The sequence below is a fragment of the Castor canadensis genome, chromosome 13, assembly GCF_047511655.1.
Source record: "Castor canadensis chromosome 13, mCasCan1.hap1v2, whole genome shotgun sequence".
In the NCBI taxonomy this organism is placed as follows: Eukaryota; Metazoa; Chordata; class Mammalia; order Rodentia; family Castoridae; genus Castor; species Castor canadensis.
This window is the reverse complement of record NC_133398.1, coordinates 7,509,498-7,529,795: the sequence shown is the minus strand read 5'-3', so window position 1 is coordinate 7,529,795 and position 20,298 is coordinate 7,509,498. Positions and strand designations below refer to the sequence as shown.

The 20,298-nt window shown below is 49.3% G+C and overlaps 1 protein-coding gene across 14 annotated transcripts in view; it reads left to right on the top strand.

The window, feature by feature from the left end:
• Nucleotides 1-20,298, top strand: part of Sptan1 (spectrin alpha, non-erythrocytic 1) — a 63,636-nt gene that overhangs the window by 42,848 nt on the left and 490 nt on the right. For 3 of the 14 annotated variants that reach the window (XM_074053081.1, XM_074053082.1, XM_074053079.1), the window contains 26 exons: nt 749-848; nt 965-1,162; nt 1,240-1,386; nt 2,884-2,987; nt 3,128-3,290; nt 3,617-3,631; nt 5,481-5,612; nt 5,862-5,999; nt 6,937-7,041; nt 10,330-10,538; nt 10,971-11,091; nt 11,291-11,412; nt 11,676-11,808; nt 13,109-13,207; nt 13,877-14,036; nt 14,526-14,602; nt 15,193-15,402; nt 15,632-15,928; nt 16,157-16,269; nt 16,686-16,703; nt 17,743-17,805; nt 18,833-18,887; nt 19,218-19,414; nt 19,551-19,604; nt 19,688-19,834; nt 19,922-20,069. In XM_074053081.1, the coding sequence (XP_073909182.1) occupies nt 749-848; nt 965-1,162; nt 1,240-1,386; nt 2,884-2,987; nt 3,128-3,290; nt 3,617-3,631; nt 5,481-5,612; nt 5,862-5,999; nt 6,937-7,041; nt 10,330-10,538; nt 10,971-11,091; nt 11,291-11,412; nt 11,676-11,808; nt 13,109-13,207; nt 13,877-14,036; nt 14,526-14,602; nt 15,193-15,402; nt 15,632-15,928; nt 16,157-16,269; nt 16,686-16,703; nt 17,743-17,805; nt 18,833-18,887; nt 19,218-19,414; nt 19,551-19,604; nt 19,688-19,834; nt 19,922-20,069 (3,325 nt within the window). The remainder of the gene's footprint in view (nt 1-748; nt 849-964; nt 1,163-1,239; nt 1,387-2,883; nt 2,988-3,127; nt 3,291-3,616; nt 3,632-5,480; nt 5,613-5,861; nt 6,000-6,936; nt 7,042-10,329; nt 10,539-10,970; nt 11,092-11,290; nt 11,413-11,675; nt 11,809-13,108; nt 13,208-13,876; nt 14,037-14,525; nt 14,603-15,192; nt 15,403-15,631; nt 15,929-16,156; nt 16,270-16,685; nt 16,704-17,742; nt 17,806-18,832; nt 18,888-19,217; nt 19,415-19,550; nt 19,605-19,687; nt 19,835-19,921; nt 20,070-20,298) is intronic. The other 11 variants (XM_074053089.1, XM_074053085.1, XM_074053092.1 and 8 more) reach the window with 5 other exon arrangements.

Here is a 20,298-nt window from a genome sequence, read left to right as displayed (position 1 = left end):
GCCTTGAGGACAGCATTTCTCTTCTGTGCTTTTTGCTTTTTAAAGATATTCTCTAGCACACACCCACACGCTCATGTGTATATCTATAGTCTCAGACATTTCCTTTGCATCCATCCAAGCCCCTCCTCTTCCCAGGACTCTGGTACAGGTCCCAGTTGATAGTTTTGAATTTTTTCTTTTTTTGAGGTTAAGGTCATGTAACATACAGCAATCCATTTTAAAGTGTGTGATTCAATGACACTGTTGTACAACTACCACCTCTCAAGTTTTAAAACTTTACTCATCCTACAATAACACCGTTGACCCCTTAGCCAACCCTTCTCCATCCCCTTCTCTCCCAGCCCCGTGTAACCTTTCATCTACTTTCTAACCCTATTTACTTTCTTCTTGATGCTTCCTTTGAAAGGAATCATATGCTATGTGGCTGTACACACTGATTACACACCCTTGCACCAGCACCTCTGAGAAGCTGAATTAAATATGTGCACAGGCCTAGGGTTCCAAGGCCTAAAGAAAGGCCTTTTCATTTGAAGCTATCAAAAACTTAATTTCTGCAGGGTGAAAGATCTTACTTAGAAAGCTGTTTGGGGGTTTAATTTTGGCCGGGGGGCTGGGGTTGTTCTTCAAAATATCTCAACAAGATCAAGAAGCTGTGAGACTCAGCCCACTTGATAGCTATCTAGATTAACCCAGAGAGCCTACTTGCCAAGCAAGGTAATAGCTGTTCCTTTGCCAATCTGGTTTCCAGGGACCTCATGTCTTGGATCAATGGAATACGGGGGTTGGTGTCCTCAGATGAGCTAGCCAAGGATGTCACAGGAGCGGAAGCTTTGCTGGAACGACACCAGGTGTGTAGACCTGTCTGCTGAGTGGCTTTACCCTCCACCCTTAGTTGTGAGCCAGTGGTCGACAATAACATGGGCATCTTCTGCCAGTTATCTAATCCCTTTCCTCCTCTTGGCAGGAACATCGGACAGAAATTGATGCCAGGGCTGGCACTTTCCAGGCATTTGAGCAGTTTGGGCAGCAGCTACTGGCTCATGGGCACTATGCCAGCCCAGAGATCAAGGAGAAACTTGATGTTCTCGATCAGGAGCGGACAGACCTGGAGAAGGCCTGGGTACAGCGCAGGATGATGCTGGACCAGTGCCTTGAGTTGCAGGTGCGTGTAGGTAGGTTCTGACCAGAGGTTTCCTTGCCAAAGGCCCCATCTTTTCACCTACCTATCCACTTCTTCAGCTGTTTCATCGGGACTGTGAGCAAGCTGAGAACTGGATGGCCGCCCGGGAGGCCTTCTTGAACACTGAAGACAAAGGAGATTCACTGGACAGTGTAGAGGCTCTGATCAAAAAGCACGAAGACTTTGACAAAGCTATCAATGTCCAGGTGAGGCTCTGTATCATGGAGTCTTAATCTGAATTTTTTAACAGTTTCCACATTTGTTGACTAATTCTGCTTTCCTCTTTTAATGATTAGAATAAAAATAGTTACTGATGTGGTCATCTCTGCTACAAAACTTTGCCAATTTCCTTAAATTAAAATACTTTGAGGGCTGGCAGAGTGGCTCACAAGGTAAGAACACCTGCCTAACAAGCATGAGGCTTGAGTTCAAACTCCAGTGCCACCAAAAAAAAGAAAAAGGCAAAAAGGACTTTAAATGGGCTGGAGGTATGGATAGCTTAGTGGCAGAGTGCTTTCCTTGCATGCACATCCCAGCACCACAAAAAAAACCTCCAAAAAACAAACTTGGTATCGACTGCCAAAAAATAAACAATATAGTCATTGTTTTATCTCTATGGAATACTTCTGTAATCACAAAAATACATATATAGTTTAAAAAAAAATTTTTAGAGGGGACGGGGTGTGGCTGAAGTGGTAGAGTCCCTGCCTACCAAGCTCTAGGCTCTTACCTAGCTCTGTGGCTCTGTGGCTCACACCTGTAATCCTAGCTATTTGGGAGGCTGAGATTGGGAGGATCGAGGTTTGGGGCCAGCCTGAGCAAATAGTTCAGGAGACCCAGTCTCCAAAGTTTTAATAACTTTTTGCCCATGCTGGCCTTGGACCTTGATCCCCTCCCCATCTCAGCCTCCTGAGTAGCTGTGATTATAGGCATGAGCCACCCACCCAGCTTTAAAAACTTTTAATAATGGCACCAGGGTGGGGAGTGGTAAAGGGCTTGCCTAGCATGTGTGAAGCCCTAGGTTCCGTTTCCAGCATTGCAAAAATAATAATGGCTGGATGCCAGTGGCTCACACCTATAATCCTAGCTACTCTGGAGTCAGAAATCAGGAGGCTTGAGGTTCCAAGCCAGTCTAGGTAAATACTTTGTGAGATCACCAACTCCAAAATAACCAGAGCTAAATGGGCTAGAAATGTGGCTCAAGCGGCAGCGTGCCGTCTTTTGTAAGTGTAAACCCCTGAGTTCAAACCCCAGTACCAACAAAAAAATTAAAATAAAGTAATAATACTAATAATGGCCCAGGAAAAATAATTTTTAAGGGGAGGAAATTTGTGAGCCAGTAAGGGAATACATGAACATAAAGAACAAGAAATATGTAACTCTGTTTTGTAAGCCATTTTGTTGATAATCTGACAAGTCTTTTCCTATTATGAAACCTAATTTGTTGTGTAACACCTGCTAGTGTTCCAGCATCTGACCACCTTAGTGTGACCTGGAGTTGTCTTGAGTTAAACTCTCCTCTCATAATGATGAAAACCAAACTCACTCTGGCTCTTTACACTCCTGCTTCTAACGTGTCAGTGTACTCTGATCCTGCCACAGCTAGTACCCAGTCACCCAAAGTAACCTGTCCCTTCTGAAAATCGGCAGTCTGGGAAGGCCCGTCCACAGGCCCCCTTCACCTCACATCTGTTTGCCTGCAGGAGGAGAAGATCGCCGCCCTGCAGGCCTTTGCCGACCAGCTCATCGCTGCTGGCCACTATGCCAAGGGAGACATTGCAAGCCGGCGCAACGAGGTCTTGGACAGGTGGGTGTCTTGTGGTACTGACGGTCACCAGCTTTGAGAGGACACGTGTGCTTACATAAGGCCTGGCCTGTTGGTCTGCAACTTCCTCTCCTCCATGGTAAAGGATGCTCACATTTGGACTCATGGCTTCATTCTCTCAGGTGGCGCCGCCTGAAAGCTCAGATGATTGAGAAAAGGTCAAAACTTGGAGAATCTCAGACTCTACAGCAGTTCAGCCGGGATGTGGATGAGATCGAGGCTTGGATCAGTGAGAAGTTACAGACAGCCAGTGACGAGTCATATAAGGATCCCACCAACATCCAGGTGAGCAGAGCTGATTGACTATCTGTCTGGAAGTAGCCCTGAGTTAGTGAGTAGATCTTTTAAGTAAGGCCTCTTTAAAGGGGACATACCTTGCATCCACAGACAAACCAGTGAAAAATACTTCAATAAGTTGAGCCAGTGGAAAAGCCCCATTAAATGATCAGAGCTGTCTTTTTTGTTGGTCATATGGAACCCCCGCCCCCGTATAAACACACTCATTCTTCCCGGGTGCTGCGCTTCCCAGGGGACGTATGAATCTGTTTAACAGCTGACATGTGTTCACATCAGTGTACTGAACTCTTGTTCTTTTTAATCTGTTTTTGTAGCTTTCCAAGCTGCTGGTAAGTTTTTTTTTGTGCTTTTAAGAGTTAGATACATGAGCTCCAGTATTTGTGCTCTTCTCTGTGGAGTACTGTCACCATGGCCACACATGGTCCACCAGTGTCTTTTCATCCATCCTTTCATTTCTGATCCCCCATCGTCCTCCATCCCAGTGTCCCTGTAGGATGTGGCTGCCTCTGTTGCAATTAGCCTGCAAGCATCTTCCTCCCATTCCTCAATAGCAAGTTCTGTGTAGTGTTTGATTTGGGCAGTAGATGACCGCTTTGTTTAAGGGCGCTTCTTTTGAAAATGAAATAATCAGCTTAGGTGCATAAACTTTGGCTCACTCTTGCTGTGGCTTGTGGTATTGGTGCCCAGGCAGGGTAGTATAGCCTTGTCCAGTGATCACCCACTGTAGCACCCAGAGGTGCTGGCCTGGAGAGGAGCAGCTGGAGAGATAAGAAGAGGCAAGGTCTGCTTCCCAACCCACAGGAGCTGGAGATTAAGATACAAGCAGATGTTGCCCAACAGGTAGCAAAAAGAGACATCCTGTCACCATCTAGCTCAAAACTTGCACCACATGTGTGGAGAAAATGAAGCTGCAGAAGAGAACAAATGGGGTTTGAACCAAAGAGTGATCAGAGCAAGACAGAAGGGTGATCTGGATTTTTATCCAAGTCTGTGGCTGAGACCCTTCTGATCCTTGTTTTGGATCAAGAGATTGGAAGACAAACCATGGGAATATCATTGGCGCTGAGTTAAGCCAGTTAGGGACCCCGTTCTGACAACTGCTGCCTCTGAAATGAAACATTTGATGCAGAATTCCTCCCCACCTTTGCTGCTTTTGTTCTCTTTGTTTTCTTTCCCCAATAATTCTCCCCTGAGACCCTGCATTTCTCACCTGCCTGGTGTTTTTTCCAGAGTTGTGCTAGAGTTGCGTCATTTGTCTCTTGTAGTGTTGCAGCACATCTTGCTTCTTAGTGAACTCTCACAAACTATACCAGCTCCCACACCCTCTTTTTTTTGTTTTTTTTGCAGTACTGGGGTTCAAACTCAGAGCCTACACCTTGAGCCACTCCACCAGTCTCTGGGTTTTTTGAGATAGGGTCTCATGAACTATTTGCCCGGGCTGGCTTTGAACCTTGGTCTTCCTGATCTCTGCCTCCTGAGTAGCTAGGATTATAGGCGTGAGCTACTGGCACCCTGCTGGCAGGTTGGGTTTTGACAGCACCCCAGTGAGTGGTTAATGACAGCTACAAAATGATAGGCCAGCAAAGCCCAAGTCTGTGGCAGCTACAGATTGTTTCTTTGAGACCAGCCATCCAATGTACTGATGGCTGGGTTTCCGCCTTAGGTGATGAGATAACCCCTGTGCATGGTATTGGGCAGAGCTTCTGGCCAATAAGGGCAAAGCCGTGGATGACCATTGACATACAAGTGGATTCAAAACTGAAAATGGTGTCTGGTTGTATGGCTCAAGTGTAGAGCACCTGTCTCACAAGCACAAAACCCTGAGTTCAAACCCCAGTACTTCTCCCCACTGAAAAAAAAAATCCCGAAAATGGCATTGCATCTTCTATGAAATACTAAAAAGGATGTACTTTAAGGCTTTGTCCCCAACCAGCTGCTGCAGCTGCTTTCAGAACTGCCTTTCTGTGCCTGCTCCAGAGCTGGTGCATGTCCCTTCTCCTTGGGCCCATACCCTCTGCCGAGCTCCCACAGACCCACCCTGGTGCCTCACATACCCTGATTGACATCTGTAAACACGACACTTGCCCTAGTTCTGTCAGGTTTTCCACTCTGCCTTACCCCCTGCCTTAAAGACAGCCTTGCAAGAGTTGGGTGTTAACACTGATTTGGTATTTTCAGAGCAAACACCAGAAGCACCAAGCCTTTGAGGCAGAGCTGCATGCCAATGCCGACCGAATCCGTGGAGTCATCGACATGGGCAACTCCCTCATTGAGCGTGGAGCCTGTGCCGGCAGTGAGGACGCTGTCAAGGTACCACCCCAGGACTCTTGCTGACCCAGGAAGAATGAATGGCAGCACTGCTGTCCACTGGATGGTGCTTCCAAAGACTGTCTTGAAAGCATAAAGGGCTTAGAGGCTCTGGGCTGTTAGAGATGGGAACACTGGGCAGATGGCTCCTGTGAATATCTCCATCTCCTCTTAGATGTTCCCAAATTGGGCTTTAGGGGAAGGGTCCTTCATAGCCTTTACCATCCTGAACGGGTCATATCTCTTCCCCAGGCCCGCCTGGCTGCCCTGGCTGACCAGTGGCAATTCCTGGTGCAGAAGTCAGCTGAAAAGAGCCAGAAGCTCAAAGAGGCCAACAAGCAGCAGAATTTCAATACTGGAATCAAAGACTTTGACTTCTGGCTGTCTGAGGTAATGCAGAGTGGTTCTCTCTTCCCACAAATGGAGTTTCTAGCCAGTCAGCAGGCCCCAAACTGAGTCAGGACTCAGTTTGAGGTGCCTTTCAGCAGAAATTGATCCTCAGCACAGATACCCACTGTGTGCCATAAGGGATGTATGAGCAAAGAGGGGATGTTTAGAGAAGAGAGCTAGTTTGGGTGGCACCTGGACCTCAGGCAGGGGAAGAAATGGGTCTGGCTGGGTCTGGCTGGTAGGCATCTCTGAACACCCTACTCCAAGAACCAAAACAGCAGTGAGTCAGGAAGCCAGAGTGTGTGAGTCTCCCTTCATGTAGGAAATCGGAAGAGGACAGAGAACATGTGGTGCAGTGTGTTAATGCTCTTGGGTATTGACCAGAAGGAAATTGTTAGAGACCACAACTATCAACGTTTTAAAGTATATTTACAGTCTCTATATACTTCCATGAATATTTTTAGAGGCATATCTTACATAGCTGAGTTCACAGAGGAATTTTTCATTAGTAGGGGGAGTGTCACAGTCACTAAAAACTCTTCCCAAACACTCTAGTGCCTGGGTAAGTTCTTCAGAGAGTTCTGCCAGATTCTTTGAGGTTTGAGTATTCTTTGCTTTTTGGTGCAGTGAACATCTTTGTGTGTTAGTCTGGCTCACACTGCTGAGCCTTGCCCTAGGAAGATGCACCACAGTGGGGTGGCCATGCTCTCTGCCCTGTGGCACAGGGAAGACATGAAGCCTGGGCCTAGAGCCTTCTCTTTGAATTTATAAGCTCTTGAGTTGCACTGGATTGGTAGAGGAGGAGAGTGGCAGGCCAGGCAGATGGACCCAGCTCAGGAGGCATAACAGTAATTCATGATCAAGAAGAAGCTGGGCATCCTGGGTTTTCTATGTGCACCAAACCAGTAGCCTTTCTCTTTTGCATTTTCAACCCCAGGTGGAGGCCCTTCTTGCATCTGAAGATTACGGCAAAGATCTGGCTTCTGTGAACAACCTGCTTAAAAAGCATCAGCTGTTGGAGGCTGACATATCAGCCCATGAGGTGAGTAGGGCAGGCCAGCCTGTGAGGCAAGCAGAGGGGCAGCAACTGAACTCCACAGGCCTCGGGACAGCTAGAAGGTTTGAGAAAGAGAATGGTATCTGGCTTTCAGACATGGTGGTCTCGGAGCCATTATAGTCACAATTTTCCACAGCCCATTAGGGATTTTGTTTCTGCAAGTTTATTTACCATAGTCCTTACCATCATTAAAAATTACATGAACTAGACTTCCTTGGAAGGTTATAGTCTTAAGTGATCCTGTATCTTTAATTTTTTTTTTTTTTTTTTTTTTTTGCAGTACTGGGGCTTGAACTCAGGGCCTTTACCTTGAGCCACTCCACCAGCCTATTTTTATGAAGGTTTTTTCGAGATAGGGTCTCTTGAACTGTTTGCCCAGGCTGGCTTCGAACCTCGATCCTCCTGAGCTCTGCCTCTTGAGTAACTAGAATTACAGGTGTGAGCCACCAGTGCCCAGCCCTGTATCTTTATTCTTGAAATAGCAAAATTGCAGAGATGGAGAACAGCTTTGTGACTGTGGGGTAAAGATGAGAGGGGGCTGCATATGTAAAGGGGTTGCACTGATTACAGCAATCTACACATGATCAGAATGTATGGGACTGCATTCAGTCAGAGGCATGCAAATGTGTGCATAAAATTGGTGGGACTAGGCTTGTGATACATGCTTGTAATTCCAACTACTCAGGAGGCAGAGACAGAAGAATCTTAGTTTGAGACCAGCCTGGGCAAAAACTTAGCAAGATCCCGTTTCAGCAAACCAGCTGAGTGTGGTTGTACCTTGCTGTAATCCCACCTACACAGAAGGTGGAGGTTGGAGGATTGGGATTTGAGGTTAGCCCAGGCAAGGTTAGCATGAGACCCTAGCTGGAAAAAATTTAAAAACCTAAAAGCAAAAGGACTATGGGTGTGGCTTAAGTGGTAGAGCAACTGCCTACCAAGCAAGAGGCCCTGAGTTCAATCCCAAGCACCAAAAAATAAAAAGAAGGATATCGTATAAATAAGGCTTATAACGTTAATGGCTTATGCGAATGTAAGTTTCCTGGTTTGTTTGTTTGTTTGTTTGTTTTTCAGGATGTAGAAAGTTTCATGGTTTTGATGTTGTACTATAGTTATAAAAGCTGTTACTGCTGGGGAAGAATACACAGAACCTGTACTGTTTTGTGTCATTTTATAATGTGTAATTAACTCAGTAAAAAATTAAGATTGAAAATGAAAAATTTTAAATATTAATGTGCTTCAAATAGTAATAAACAATACAAGTTTTGTAATATAAGTAACATGTATATGAACGATAACAGTATTCCATGAAAAGGAAGAAGAATAAAGCTTGAATGTGGTAGCCTGTACCTATAATCCCAGTACTCAAGGCTGAAGCAGGAAGATCAAGAGTTCAAGGCCAGCCTGGGTTATATTGAAAGAACCCATTGCAAGAAACCAAAACAACTATTTTTAAAAAAGAATGAGAAGTGTGGCATTTGTTGCAATTTTGCGAATCTCTTTAATTATTAGTCCAGTTTAATGAGAGACATGGGGGGATTACTCTTTTTTTTTTTTTTTTCTGGGGTTTGGATTTTGAACTCAGGGCCTCATGCTTGCTAGGTTGGCTCTCTACCATTTGAGCCACTCCAGCAGCCCAAGACATGAGTTTTTGTGGCTGTTTCTAAGTTCAGATGTGTGTTGTCTATGAGGACAGTGCAGTGTCCCAGCGGGGCATTTTAGTTGGGCTCACTGTGAAGGCACTGTGACTGTACCAGCATCCGTAAGTGGGAGTTTTATCAGTCAGGTTTTCATACTGAACCATGAAAGTCCCTTTGTCCACCTCAAACTTTGAATGGCTCTGTTACCCACTCTATGCACGGCTCAGTTGGTAAATATTGGTTTGCTGAGTTATATACGTTGGTTCTACATGTTTACACAACTCATGTCACCTTCATTAATATCACCACAAATCTTGTCAGAAAAATTGTTATGGTTTGGGAAGCTGACAAGTTCATGATGATGGATATAAACTTTCCAAAACTCTGATTTTCCCCAGATCTTTGAATTTTATCTTTAGCAATAAACTGTCAGTTTTCATTGAAGTGACAGGCTCATTTTATTATTCATGACAGTATCTGTTGGATACCTAAGGATCAAAGACCATACTTTGCCTGCCTTTTCAAGTAAAAGAGCGTGAATGTTTAATAAAATTAACTTTTGCTGCTTTTTAAAAGAAATGTGTTTGGAGCTGAGTGTAGCCTTGTGGTAGAGTACATGCAAGGTCTTGAATTTGATCTCAGCACAAAAAAGAAGAAATAAAGGCCATTCTTGCCGGACCTTTTGTCTCACACCTGTGAGACTCAGTCTCATACCAGAAGATGAAGGTGAAGATTAGGCAGACTGAGGTTAGAGGCCAGCCTGGGCAAAAAGTTAGTGAGATCTCATTTCAACAAATAAGCTGAGTGTAGTGGTACACACCTGTCATCCCAGCTACACAGGAGGCCTTAGGTAGGATTGTGGTCTTAGGCCAGCCCTGGGCAAAAATGTGAGACCTTAGCCTGAAAAACAAAGCTAAAGGGGCCTGGGGGTATCGCCAAGTGGTAGAGCTCCTGCCTTGCAAGCTCAAAGCCTTAAGTTCAAACTCCAGTACAGCAAAAAGGAATAGGAGGTAGGAAGAAGGAAGGGCCAGACTGAGGCTCAGTACCCCAGTATTATAAAAGAAAAGTAAAGATCATTGCTAAGTGAAGTGGCATTTCTTACTACAGGCCGATGGCAATGATTAGGTTTCTGTGGGTACAGTTACAGTTTGCTGCTGCCTGGCTGCATGCTGAGGCACCGGCATTCCTTACCCCTTGCCTTTACACCATCAGTGCCAGTGTCCAAACAGGGAAACAGGCAGATGGTGTCTTAGTGTCATTATGAAAATAGTTTTGACCTCCCTGAGTGCCATGGGTCCACATAGGACACTTCAAGTCAACAAGGCTCCACACCCCAGTAAGAATTTTATTTTTTTGAGGTGGGAGAGGTACTGAGGTTTGAACTCGGGACCTACACCTTGAGCCACTCCATCAGTCCTTTTTTACGATGGGTTTTTTGAGATAGTGTCTCGAGAACTATTTGCCCAGGCTAGCTTCAAATTGTGATCTTCCTGATCTCTGCCTCCTGAGTAGCTAGGATTACAGGTGTGAGCCACCAGCACCCAGCTCCCAGTAAGAATTCTTGAGTTCTCATTTTCAAGCAGCCATTCATGGGAGACCCAGTTTTCTGATCCCTCCCATCTGCCTCCTCCCCCAGGATCGCCTGAAAGACCTGAACAGCCAGGCAGACAGCCTGATGACCAGCAGCGCCTTTGACACTTCCCAAGTGAAGGAGAAGCGGGACACCATCAACGGGCGCTTCCAGAAGATCAAGAGCATGGCGGCCTCCCGGCGAGCCAAGCTCAGCGAGTCCCACCGCCTGCACCAATTCTTCCGGGACATGGATGATGAGGAGTCTTGGATCAAGTATGAGCTCTGCAACCTCGCAGTGACTCCCCAAGGCCCAGGGGGCAAGGGGTTTCAGGCTTTCCAGATTGTGAGGACACAGTGAAGGACTGGTGGAGTGGCTCAAGTGGTAGAGCACCTGCCCAGAAAGCATGAGAGGCCCTTAGTTCAAACCCTAGTACTGACCACCACCACCACCACCACCCCCACCCCCCACCCCCCCGCCAAAAAAAAAAAAAAAAAAACCATCATAAGCCAGAGCTCAGGAGGATCATGGTTGGATGACTAGCCTAGACAAATATTTCAAAAGACCCCCATCTCCAAAATAATCAGAGCAGGAATGGAGATGTGGCTCACCTGCTTTGCAAGCACAAATCCTGGGGTTCAAACCCCAGTCCCACCAGAAATAAAAGTAAATAAGGCAGTGCAGACTGACCTTCCTCTGTTCTCCAGGGAGAAGAAGCTGCTAGTGAGCTCTGAGGACTATGGCCGAGATCTCACAGGCGTGCAGAACCTGAGGAAGAAGCACAAACGGCTAGAGGCAGAACTGGCTGCACACGAGCCAGCCATTCAGGTGAGAGAGCATCTTCGTCTGAGAGGCCAGAGGGGCGGGAAGGGGGCCAGGTGATGGACAAAGATGTCCCTTGCTCTTATTTCACTGGAGTTTCATGTTCATGACACTGAGGCCTTTTCCTTGGAGCCTTGAGCCAGAGGCATCCAGAAGCAGGCATCAGCAGCACTGTCACTGGCAATGGACTGGTTTTGCTTATCAGGGTGTCCTGGACACTGGGAAGAAGCTGTCCGATGACAATACCATTGGGCAGGAGGAGATCCAGCAGCGCCTGGCTCAGTTCGTGGAGCACTGGAAGGAGCTGAAGCAGCTGGCAGCCGCGCGGTGAGTGCATGGACAAGAGACTCCTTGAGCATGGAAGTTCCATTGGCTGGCTCCGGAGCCGGTAGGCCGGTGATAAGCTGGTCTCGGTGTATGATTCCAGTTTCCTGTCTGAAGAATACCCTGTCTACTTTGCATACCATAGACGGCTAGGCTAAAAGACTCACATCCCCCTCTTAATGAACATTTTAAGCACACGTGACCTGTGAGAATTTAAGTCACAGGAGATAAATCACTGATGTTTTTTTCCTGGTTTCTGTAAATAGGGGTCAGCGGCTAGAGGAATCCTTAGAGTATCAGCAGTTTGTAGCTAATGTAGAAGAGGAAGAAGCCTGGATCAATGAGAAAATGACACTGGTGGCCAGCGAAGATTATGGGGACACACTTGCTGCTATCCAGGTCAGGAGAACCAAGTAGAGTTCCACAGACTCGTTGGCTTATAACAGAAATTTACTGTCTCACAGTTCTGAAAGCAAGAAGTATAAATGATGGTACAGGCAGGGCCATGCTCTCTCCACGGCCTACAGAGAAGATTTCTTCCATCTGCTGATGGCCATAGGTGTCCTTGGCTTATGGCAACAGCACTCCAGTCTCTTGTCTTTTTCCACATGGTTGTCTCCACTCTTCTAATGTTCTCTTCTGTGTATCTGTGTCCAGAATGCCTTTCTTTTTAAAGACACCAGCTCTACTGATAGGAGATGCTGAAAAATATCATGGTCACATGTCCCACCCTAATGACCTCATCTTAACTTAGCACACACCATCCACAGAGACCCTGTTTCCACATTCACAGTCCTCAGATGTTAGGGAATAGCTCAGCACATTCTAAACTGGTTGATAGTTTCTGTATAACAGCCCACCTAAAATTCATTGCTTAAAAGTAGCAAGCATTTCTTCCTGCCCTGTATTCTCTGAATGGTGGTGTTTCCTCTGCAGCTTTCACTTGGGATCCCTCATGCAGCTACATCCAGGCAGAGGATGACTCTAGTTCCATGGCTGCTAGCTGGGCCTGGCTTTCTGCTAGGACATCTCTGCTGTGCTCCACAAGGCCTCTCTTATCGTCCAGTAGGCTGGACTAGCTTCCTTCAGTGACCTCAGAGGAGCAAAGGCTAAAACTGCAGGGTGTCTTAAGGGTGCCCCATATATCATCCTCCTTGCACTCTGTCATCAGAGCTAGTCCCAAGGCAGCCCAAGTCATGGGACTGAAAAGACTTCTTTTGGGAGATGATGCTGTCCAATGTCATGGTCATATGGTCCTAAGTTCTGACCAGAAGATTGCAAGCAGAGTTTGCATTGTCGAGAACTGAAGTGGCCCCTCAGACACTGCAGAAAGTGTCCTCAGCTTGTCAGAATGATTTAGGTGGGATGATGGTGAAGTCACTGGCTTTCCTCCAGGACTTTGTGTACTAAGGAAAAGAAAGCCTTGGGAGAAGGGGGTCCTTGTGAGATGTGCTCACTGAGTGCCATTGCTTTGTCAGTGTTCACATCTAGGTTACTGCTTCCTTTCTCATGATCTAGGGGGAACGAAGGACACTAGATCCCTCAGCAAGTGCGTAATAGCCCTTAGAAAGGCCTTCTCGGGCTGCAGTATTATTACCGTTCCCCTAGACTAGAGGGTGAGAGGATGGGGCGCATCCATTTTATCACTTTCTATCCCAGGACCAGCACATCAGTAGCTGGTCTTGCTGCTTCACTTTAGGGCTTACTGAAGAAACATGAAGCTTTCGAGACAGACTTCACTGTCCACAAAGATCGTGTGAATGACGTCTGCACGAATGGGCAAGACCTCATTAAGAAGGTGAGCGTGGGCTGGGCATTGGTGGCTCACACCTGTAATCTTAGCTACTTGGGAGGCAGAGATCAGGAGGATTGTGGTTTGAAGCCAACTCCAGGCAAATAATTCAAGAGACTCTTATCTTGAAAAATATCCAACATGCTGCTGGAGAGGCTCAAGCCATAAGAGCACCTGCCTAGCAAGTGTAAGACCCAGAGTTCAAACCCCAGGGCTGCCCAAAAAAAAAAGCCAGGCACCAGTGCCTCACACCTGCAATCCTAGCTATTCAGGAGGCAGAGATGAGAATCGCAGTTCATGGCCAGCCTGGGCAAATAGTTGGAGAGACCCTATCTCAGAAAAAAGCATCACAAAAAGGGCTGGTGGAGCGACTCAAGGTGTAGGCTCAAGCCCCAGTACCTCAAAAAAAAAAAAAAAAAAAAGTCATAATTTAAAATGCCAACCCCTTCATCCTTTTCAGCATTAATTTCAGAAACAGTACTGTCAGCACAGGGTCTTCACCCTGAGGCTTTTGCTCTTCATCCTCAGGAGGCCTCACCCACATGCCCACCCTGCAATGGCCAGAAGAGTAAACCTCCTGTCTGAGGGAATTGAGCCCCTTTCTAAGAACTTGGTTAGGTGACTCCAGTGGAAGGGGGGGAAGCTGGCTGATTAGTGCTTCTATCCCTGGCATAGAACAATCACCACGAAGAGAACATCTCTTCCAAGATGAAGGGCCTGAGTGGGAAGGTGTCCGATCTTGAGAAAGCTGCCGCCCAGAGGAAGGCAAAGCTGGATGAGAACTCGGCCTTCCTCCAGTTCAACTGGAAGGCTGATGTCGTGGAGTCCTGGATCGGTGAGCGAGCTCAGCAGGCCCAAAGCTTCTCATTCTCCCAGAGCCACAATATGTGTTTTTCTGTGCAGTTGGTTTCCTGTTTCAGAGGAGAAACTGACTCAGATCAGGGAGCCTGAGCCCAAAGACCAGAGCCCTGTAAGCACCTGGCTGACACTAGGGCTTACCAAACATAGGCCTGTGAGTCCTGAAGCAAGCTATAGTTGGTTGGAGCAGAGTGGGCTCACCAGAGGGGCCAGGTTACATCAAAACTGCCCACAGGCTGCTCTGGCCGGGGCCCTGCCCACCTCCTATGGGAGGAGAACTGGATTCAGATACCAGGCCTACATGACCTGGAAGCTAGAAAGATCACTTCTGGTTCAGAGGATGCCTAGGTGCTGTGGGGTCAGAGAGAGCTGGAATTTAAGTGTGAACAAAATGATGTTTGTCTCAGTTCTCTGACTTTCCTTTTTAATCCATCTCACTCTACTGGTCTGATGCTTGGTCTTATAGGTGAAAAGGAGAACAGCTTGAAGACAGATGATTATGGCCGAGATCTGTCTTCAGTCCAGACTCTCCTCACCAAGCAGGTCAGTGTGGCCTCTCTAGTCGTAGACTGTATTTAGCCAAATAGCACTTCCTGGTACACTGCTGTGGTCATTGCCCTTTACTGAGGTACTTGTTGATCCCCTGTATGGCTGTGGGGATTCATTAGTGAGTTCCTGGCCTTGAAGCTTCCAGACTAGCCAAAAGCAAACATGTAATCAGGCATTTTCACAGTGGCCTACTTGAGGCTAACAGGACTTGCACAACAGAGGGCACCGTAGACTTAGGACACAAGGGGTGCTGCTCAGTGTTCAGTAAGTGAGGGACAGTGGGGCAAGCCTTGCTAGGCTCAGTCACAAAAGGGAAAACAAAAAGTGGTCACATGGGGAGAGCCTGTCAGGAGCCCTGGGCCACGCAGAGCTGTTCCCAGAGGCTGCATGGTGGAGCGAAAGCACTTGCAGCTAAGAATCTATTCTGAGGCGAGGAGGAAAGTGGGTCAGCCAGGAAGTGCCAAGAGGAAGGAGGTGGAGCTCCAGGCAACCCACCCTGTGTGAACACCTGGAGGCCAGGTGCTAAGCCATCTGCACTGAGACACTAGGAAGAACATCTCACTGCTTGTCACTGCTTGTTCCAGGAAACATTTGATGCTGGCCTGCAGGCCTTCCAACAGGAAGGTATTGCCAATATCACTGCCCTCAAAGATCAGCTGCTGGCCGCCAAGCACATCCAGTCTAAGGCCATTGAGGCCCGGCACGCCTCCCTCATGAAGAGATGGAGCCAGCTGCTGGCCAACTCAGCCACACGGAAGAAGAAGCTGCTCGAGGCCCAGAGTCATTTCCGTAAGGTAAGGGTGGACCAGGTAAGGCCAGCAGCAGGCCCAGTATCAGGAATGGCAGACCAGAATTCCCTCTACCATGCTGTGAAGGGCTGGCAGAGACTTTGTGAAGCAGACATGTAGACAAAGCAAAGAGTGGAGCCAGGCTCCCAGCAGGTCATGCTCTTCTCTGGTTCCCAGGAGCCTCCCGGCCTTCCTGCCCATCCATCCTCTCCTAACTCACTGCCTCTGCTTCTAGGTGGAAGACCTCTTCCTGACCTTCGCCAAAAAGGCTTCTGCCTTCAACAGCTGGTTTGAAAACGCAGAGGAGGACTTGACAGATCCAGTGCGCTGCAACTCCCTGGAAGAAATCAAAGCCTTGCGCGAGGCCCATGATGCTTTCCGCTCCTCCCTCAGCTCTGCACAGGCTGACTTCAACCAGCTGGCCGAGCTAGACCGCCAGATCAAGAGCTTCCGTGTGGCCTCCAACCCTTACACCTGGTTCACCATGGAGGCCTTGGAGGAGACATGGAGAAACCTGCAGAAAATCATCAAGGTGAGCCTGGCCCTGTCCCCAGCCCATCCCAGGCCATTCACCTCCCAATCCTCCCTGGCCCCCAGGTCTGCTGCATGTGGTCCACTTTGGCAGTGATGCCTTCTACTTCTACCAGACCTACAGTATTTCCCAGGGACTTAGGGCCAGGACCATGTCTGTGCTGAGCTCACCTGCAGTGCAGTGGTCAAGGCCCAGCAGAAGGTAGCCTCTGCCTCCCTTTGGTCCCAGGAGCGGGAGCTGGAGCTGCAGAAGGAGCAGCGACGGCAGGAGGAGAATGACAAGCTGCGTCAGGAGTTTGCCCAGCATGCCAATGCCTTCCACCAGTGGATCCAGGAGACCAGGTGCCTGCCTTGCGGGGCAACCTGGGGAGTGTTCTGGTCCCCGCGGCTAGATCCCCAGGCCTCCAGCTCCACCACGTGGGAGCTTTGTTTATAATCAGGTCTACTTGGACTAAAGAGAGAAGGTTGGCACAGCCTGGTCAGGCTTTGGAATAGAGGGTGGACATCTGTAAGGCTCTCTGTGGTACATCTCCCCAAAGAGGAGGTTGCCAGATGTCTGGGCAAGGAGGGACTGTGCTCAGCCCCTGACCAGATCCCAGCAGAAACTCAGCAATATTTGACACAGAATTGATTGCAGGATGGTACTGATGTTCTTGGTTTTATTTCTCTTTCTTGTATTTTCTCTCTGTCCCCTCTTCCCGATTGCTGCTGCGTCTGGACACCACCTTGTCTCGTGGCTGCTTGGATCTCCTCCACAGAACATACCTCCTCGATGGGTTAATATTGTCTTCTTTTTCCGGGCTCGTGGTGTGGTGGTGTCTCATGTGCTTGTCCCCATATCCCTCGTCCTCCTGTGGCCTGGCTTGCAGAGGATGCCAAGATGGGCTTTCCTGCCCACCTTGTCCCGTCACCTCACAAGGAGTGTGTGCCTTGCCCTGCAGCCCACTGTCCCTGACAGAGCCTGCTATCGGACCAGGGTGGCAGCAGGGAGCATCCCACTTTTCCATTCAGATTCCAGGTCTTCCCTCCTTTCACATAGAGAATGTGACCAGGCAGGGAGGTCAGAGCCTCTGGGAATCCTGTGCCTGTTAGGCTGCCAGGATTGGTTGGCCTTCTCTTACCTGTTTCCTGAGCGTGTCCATAGACACCACATTTAAGCCCCAGGGGGTCAGTGGGCACGAAGCTGGGTGGCAGTTCTGGGGGTGCTGGGTGTACTCAATAGGGAGCTGTGCAGCCCCCAGGTTCCTCCTGAGGGTAACCAGAACTGTTGGCCCTAGCAGAAGGCAGAAATTCCCAGTGTCACAATGTAAGATGGAGACAGGGCTTGGAGGAGCCCCAGAGAGGAGCAGGGCTATCCCCAATCCCAGCAAGGCCTCTGCCCAGGCTGCTCCCCTGTGCATTCTCACCATTCTCACCAGGCCTGCTGTGACCGAATGGCTTATCCTGGTGCCCCGTAAGGTTCTACAGATGGAAAAATCAGGCACATAAAGGTGGCAAGAGGAGAGATCTACCCAAACCAGGGCAGGAAGGGATGAGGGACGGCAGTGTCCAGCCTGAACCCTGTGGCTAGGGATCCACAGGCTCTTCCCACCCCATGCTGCCTGCTGTTCTTGGTCTTGTCTGTGCCGTGCCCCTTCACCCATGGCTCCTCTCAAGTCCTGTCCCACCTCACCCATTGCCCATTGAGCTACCCCAGTGTGGACCTGGTTCTCGCCTGTGTGCTGCCAGCTTGGGCCTTGCGACACGTGTCTGTCTCCGTACGCTCTTGCCTCGCCTCCCTTTGGTGTATTCATTTGGTTTCTTTTCTTTGACTAGCATAGCATATCGCCGGGTCATTCGTGTCTATCAGTATGAAGTTGGGGATGATCTGTCTGGAAGGTTTTTCTCCTCTTATTTCTCTTCTTCCCTCACTGTGGTTTTACCAATGCACTCTGGACTCCCCAGGAGGCTCTGCTTTCTGACTAACCCACACCCTGGCCGCTTGGGAGGAGGGTCTGTACCCCTCTGCTTCACTGGCCCCGCCTCCTGCTCCAGACCCTGGGGCGCCCTTTTCCCTGGGTATGGGGCGTGCCTGTGAGTCTCGCCTGCTGGGGTAGGAGGGAGTCTGGTGCCTTGCCTTGCTAGAGCACTTGAACTTGGGGGGATTTCAGAGCTCACCCTGGTGCATTGGGTTTGTAAGGGTAGTTTGGGGCAAACATGGGTACAGAGAAAATGAAGCTAAAACCCTACCAAGGCCATGCACTCTGTGACCTTGTCCCTGCACGTGACTCCAGCTTGTCCGTTGTCTTTGTTCACGGGTAACCTTTTGTGACCTTGCACTGTTATCTTGGAGAGCAGCAGCATTCTTCCAAGCCCATCTGCTGCTCAGAACATAGCCCTGGAAAAGAGGCCAGGCCCTGGCTGTGTCTACATGATGGACTCAAGTCCAGGGTTCATCTCCTCCACGGCCCAAGACCAGCCACCTCCTTCCTCATTACAATTAGAACCGCTTCCCAACCACGCCTTGTCTCCCTCCCGGTGCCCCTCTCCTCTGCTCACTCACCCTAGAATGTGGCTCCTTGTCCTCCCCCACCCCCGGCTGCAGAGGCAGGGCTGTCAGCCAGGCCCGCAGCTGTTCTGGTCCCATGGGGACACGCTGAATTCCTCAGTGACCCTTGCGTGCTGAGGAGCCACATGAACAGGGTCCTGGACCTACCCGGCCATGTGTCTCTAAAACCAGAGACCTATGGCCTGCCCTCCTGATTCCCAGGCCAGTTAGGAAGAGGCCAGATGCAGATAGAACATGTATTTCCTCAGTGAAAGGAATCACAGGCTGCCTGGCATTGTTCTCTCAAAAGGGTAGTTAACCGTGAGCTCTTGCCTGTTGAGATCGGGCACCTATCCTGACTGTGCTCTCTGTATTCAGGTCCTGCATGGTGGAAGAATCAGGAACTCTCGAGTCCCAGCTCGAAGCTACCAAAGTGAGTGCTCAGGGCTGAAGTCTGACCCCAGCATGCTAACCACACCTCTTCTCCCTTGACTTAAACAGCCTGGAACTGTTTTTTAAAAGACATTTCTTGTTAAGTCTTTGGGCTTGGGTGTGTGGCTCAAGTGGTAGTGCTCTTGCCTAGCATACACGAGGCCCTAAATTCATTCTTCAGCACCACCAAGTAAATGAAGTCTCTGGCAGCTGCAATGTCTACCTGAAGAACAGAGAGGCCCTTTAGTCTGTTGTACACTCCCTTTTCCTAGCAGGTCTGGGTTGGGTTCCGAGGGGAGCCCTGACCCATGCTTCTGTGCCCAACCTGTAGCGCAAGCACCAGGAGATTCGAGCCATGAGAAGCCAGCTCAAGAAGATTGAGGACCTGGGGGCTGCCATGGAGGAAGCCCTCATTCTGGACAACAAGTACACGGAGCACAGCACTGTGGGCCTGGCCCAGCAGTGGGACCAGCTGGACCAGCTGGGCATGCGCATGCAGCACAACCTGGAGCAACAGATTCAGGCCAGGTACTGCCCCTGACCATTTGGGAATGGAGTGGAGGGCCTGCAGACAGCAGGGGCATCCCATAGTGCAGCAGTCAAAGGGTTGGCACAGTCACCTGCTGTGTGGAGGGCCAGGTCCCTACTTCTCTTGTCCTTCTAGGAACACCACAGGCGTGACCGAAGAAGCCCTCAAGGAATTCAGCATGATGTTCAAGTGAGTATGGCCCCAGTACCCTGTTGGGGGGCAGCTGAGCAGCAGGGCCTGTGCACTGAGCAGCCCTGGCCTCTGTGCTGCAGACACTTCGATAAGGACAAGTCTGGCCGGCTGAACCACCAGGAGTTCAAGTCCTGCCTGCGCTCCCTGGGCTATGACCTCCCCATGGTGGAGGAAGGGGAACCTGACCCGGAGTTTGAGGCTATCCTAGACACTGTGGATCCCAACAGGTAAGCTGCAGGGACAGTGGTAGATACCGGCCTCACCTCTTCCCCACCATCCCTGCTCACACTGCACTTCGCTCGTCCTCCCCCCAGGGACGGCCACGTCTCCCTGCAAGAGTACATGGCCTTCATGATCAGCCGTGAAACCGAGAACGTCAAGTCCAGCGAGGAGATTGAGAGTGCTTTCCGGGCCCTCAGCTCCGAGGGGAAGCCTTATGTGACCAAGGAGGAGCTCTACCAGGTGCACCTTGGGAGGAGCAGGGAGGTTTCCTGGGGACAACAGAAGCCAAAGGTTGCACTTGATTGAATTTTTGGCAGAGCAGGGTCTTGGGTAACAGTCCCCAGTTTTTAAGCCACCCTGTGCTGGGTGTGCACATTTCCTCCCATTTACAAACGGAGCTCAGTGTGGGCCTGAGTCAGGCTCCTCCTGCCTCTGACCTTTGCGAGCCGCTGGCTGAGCTGCCTGTGCT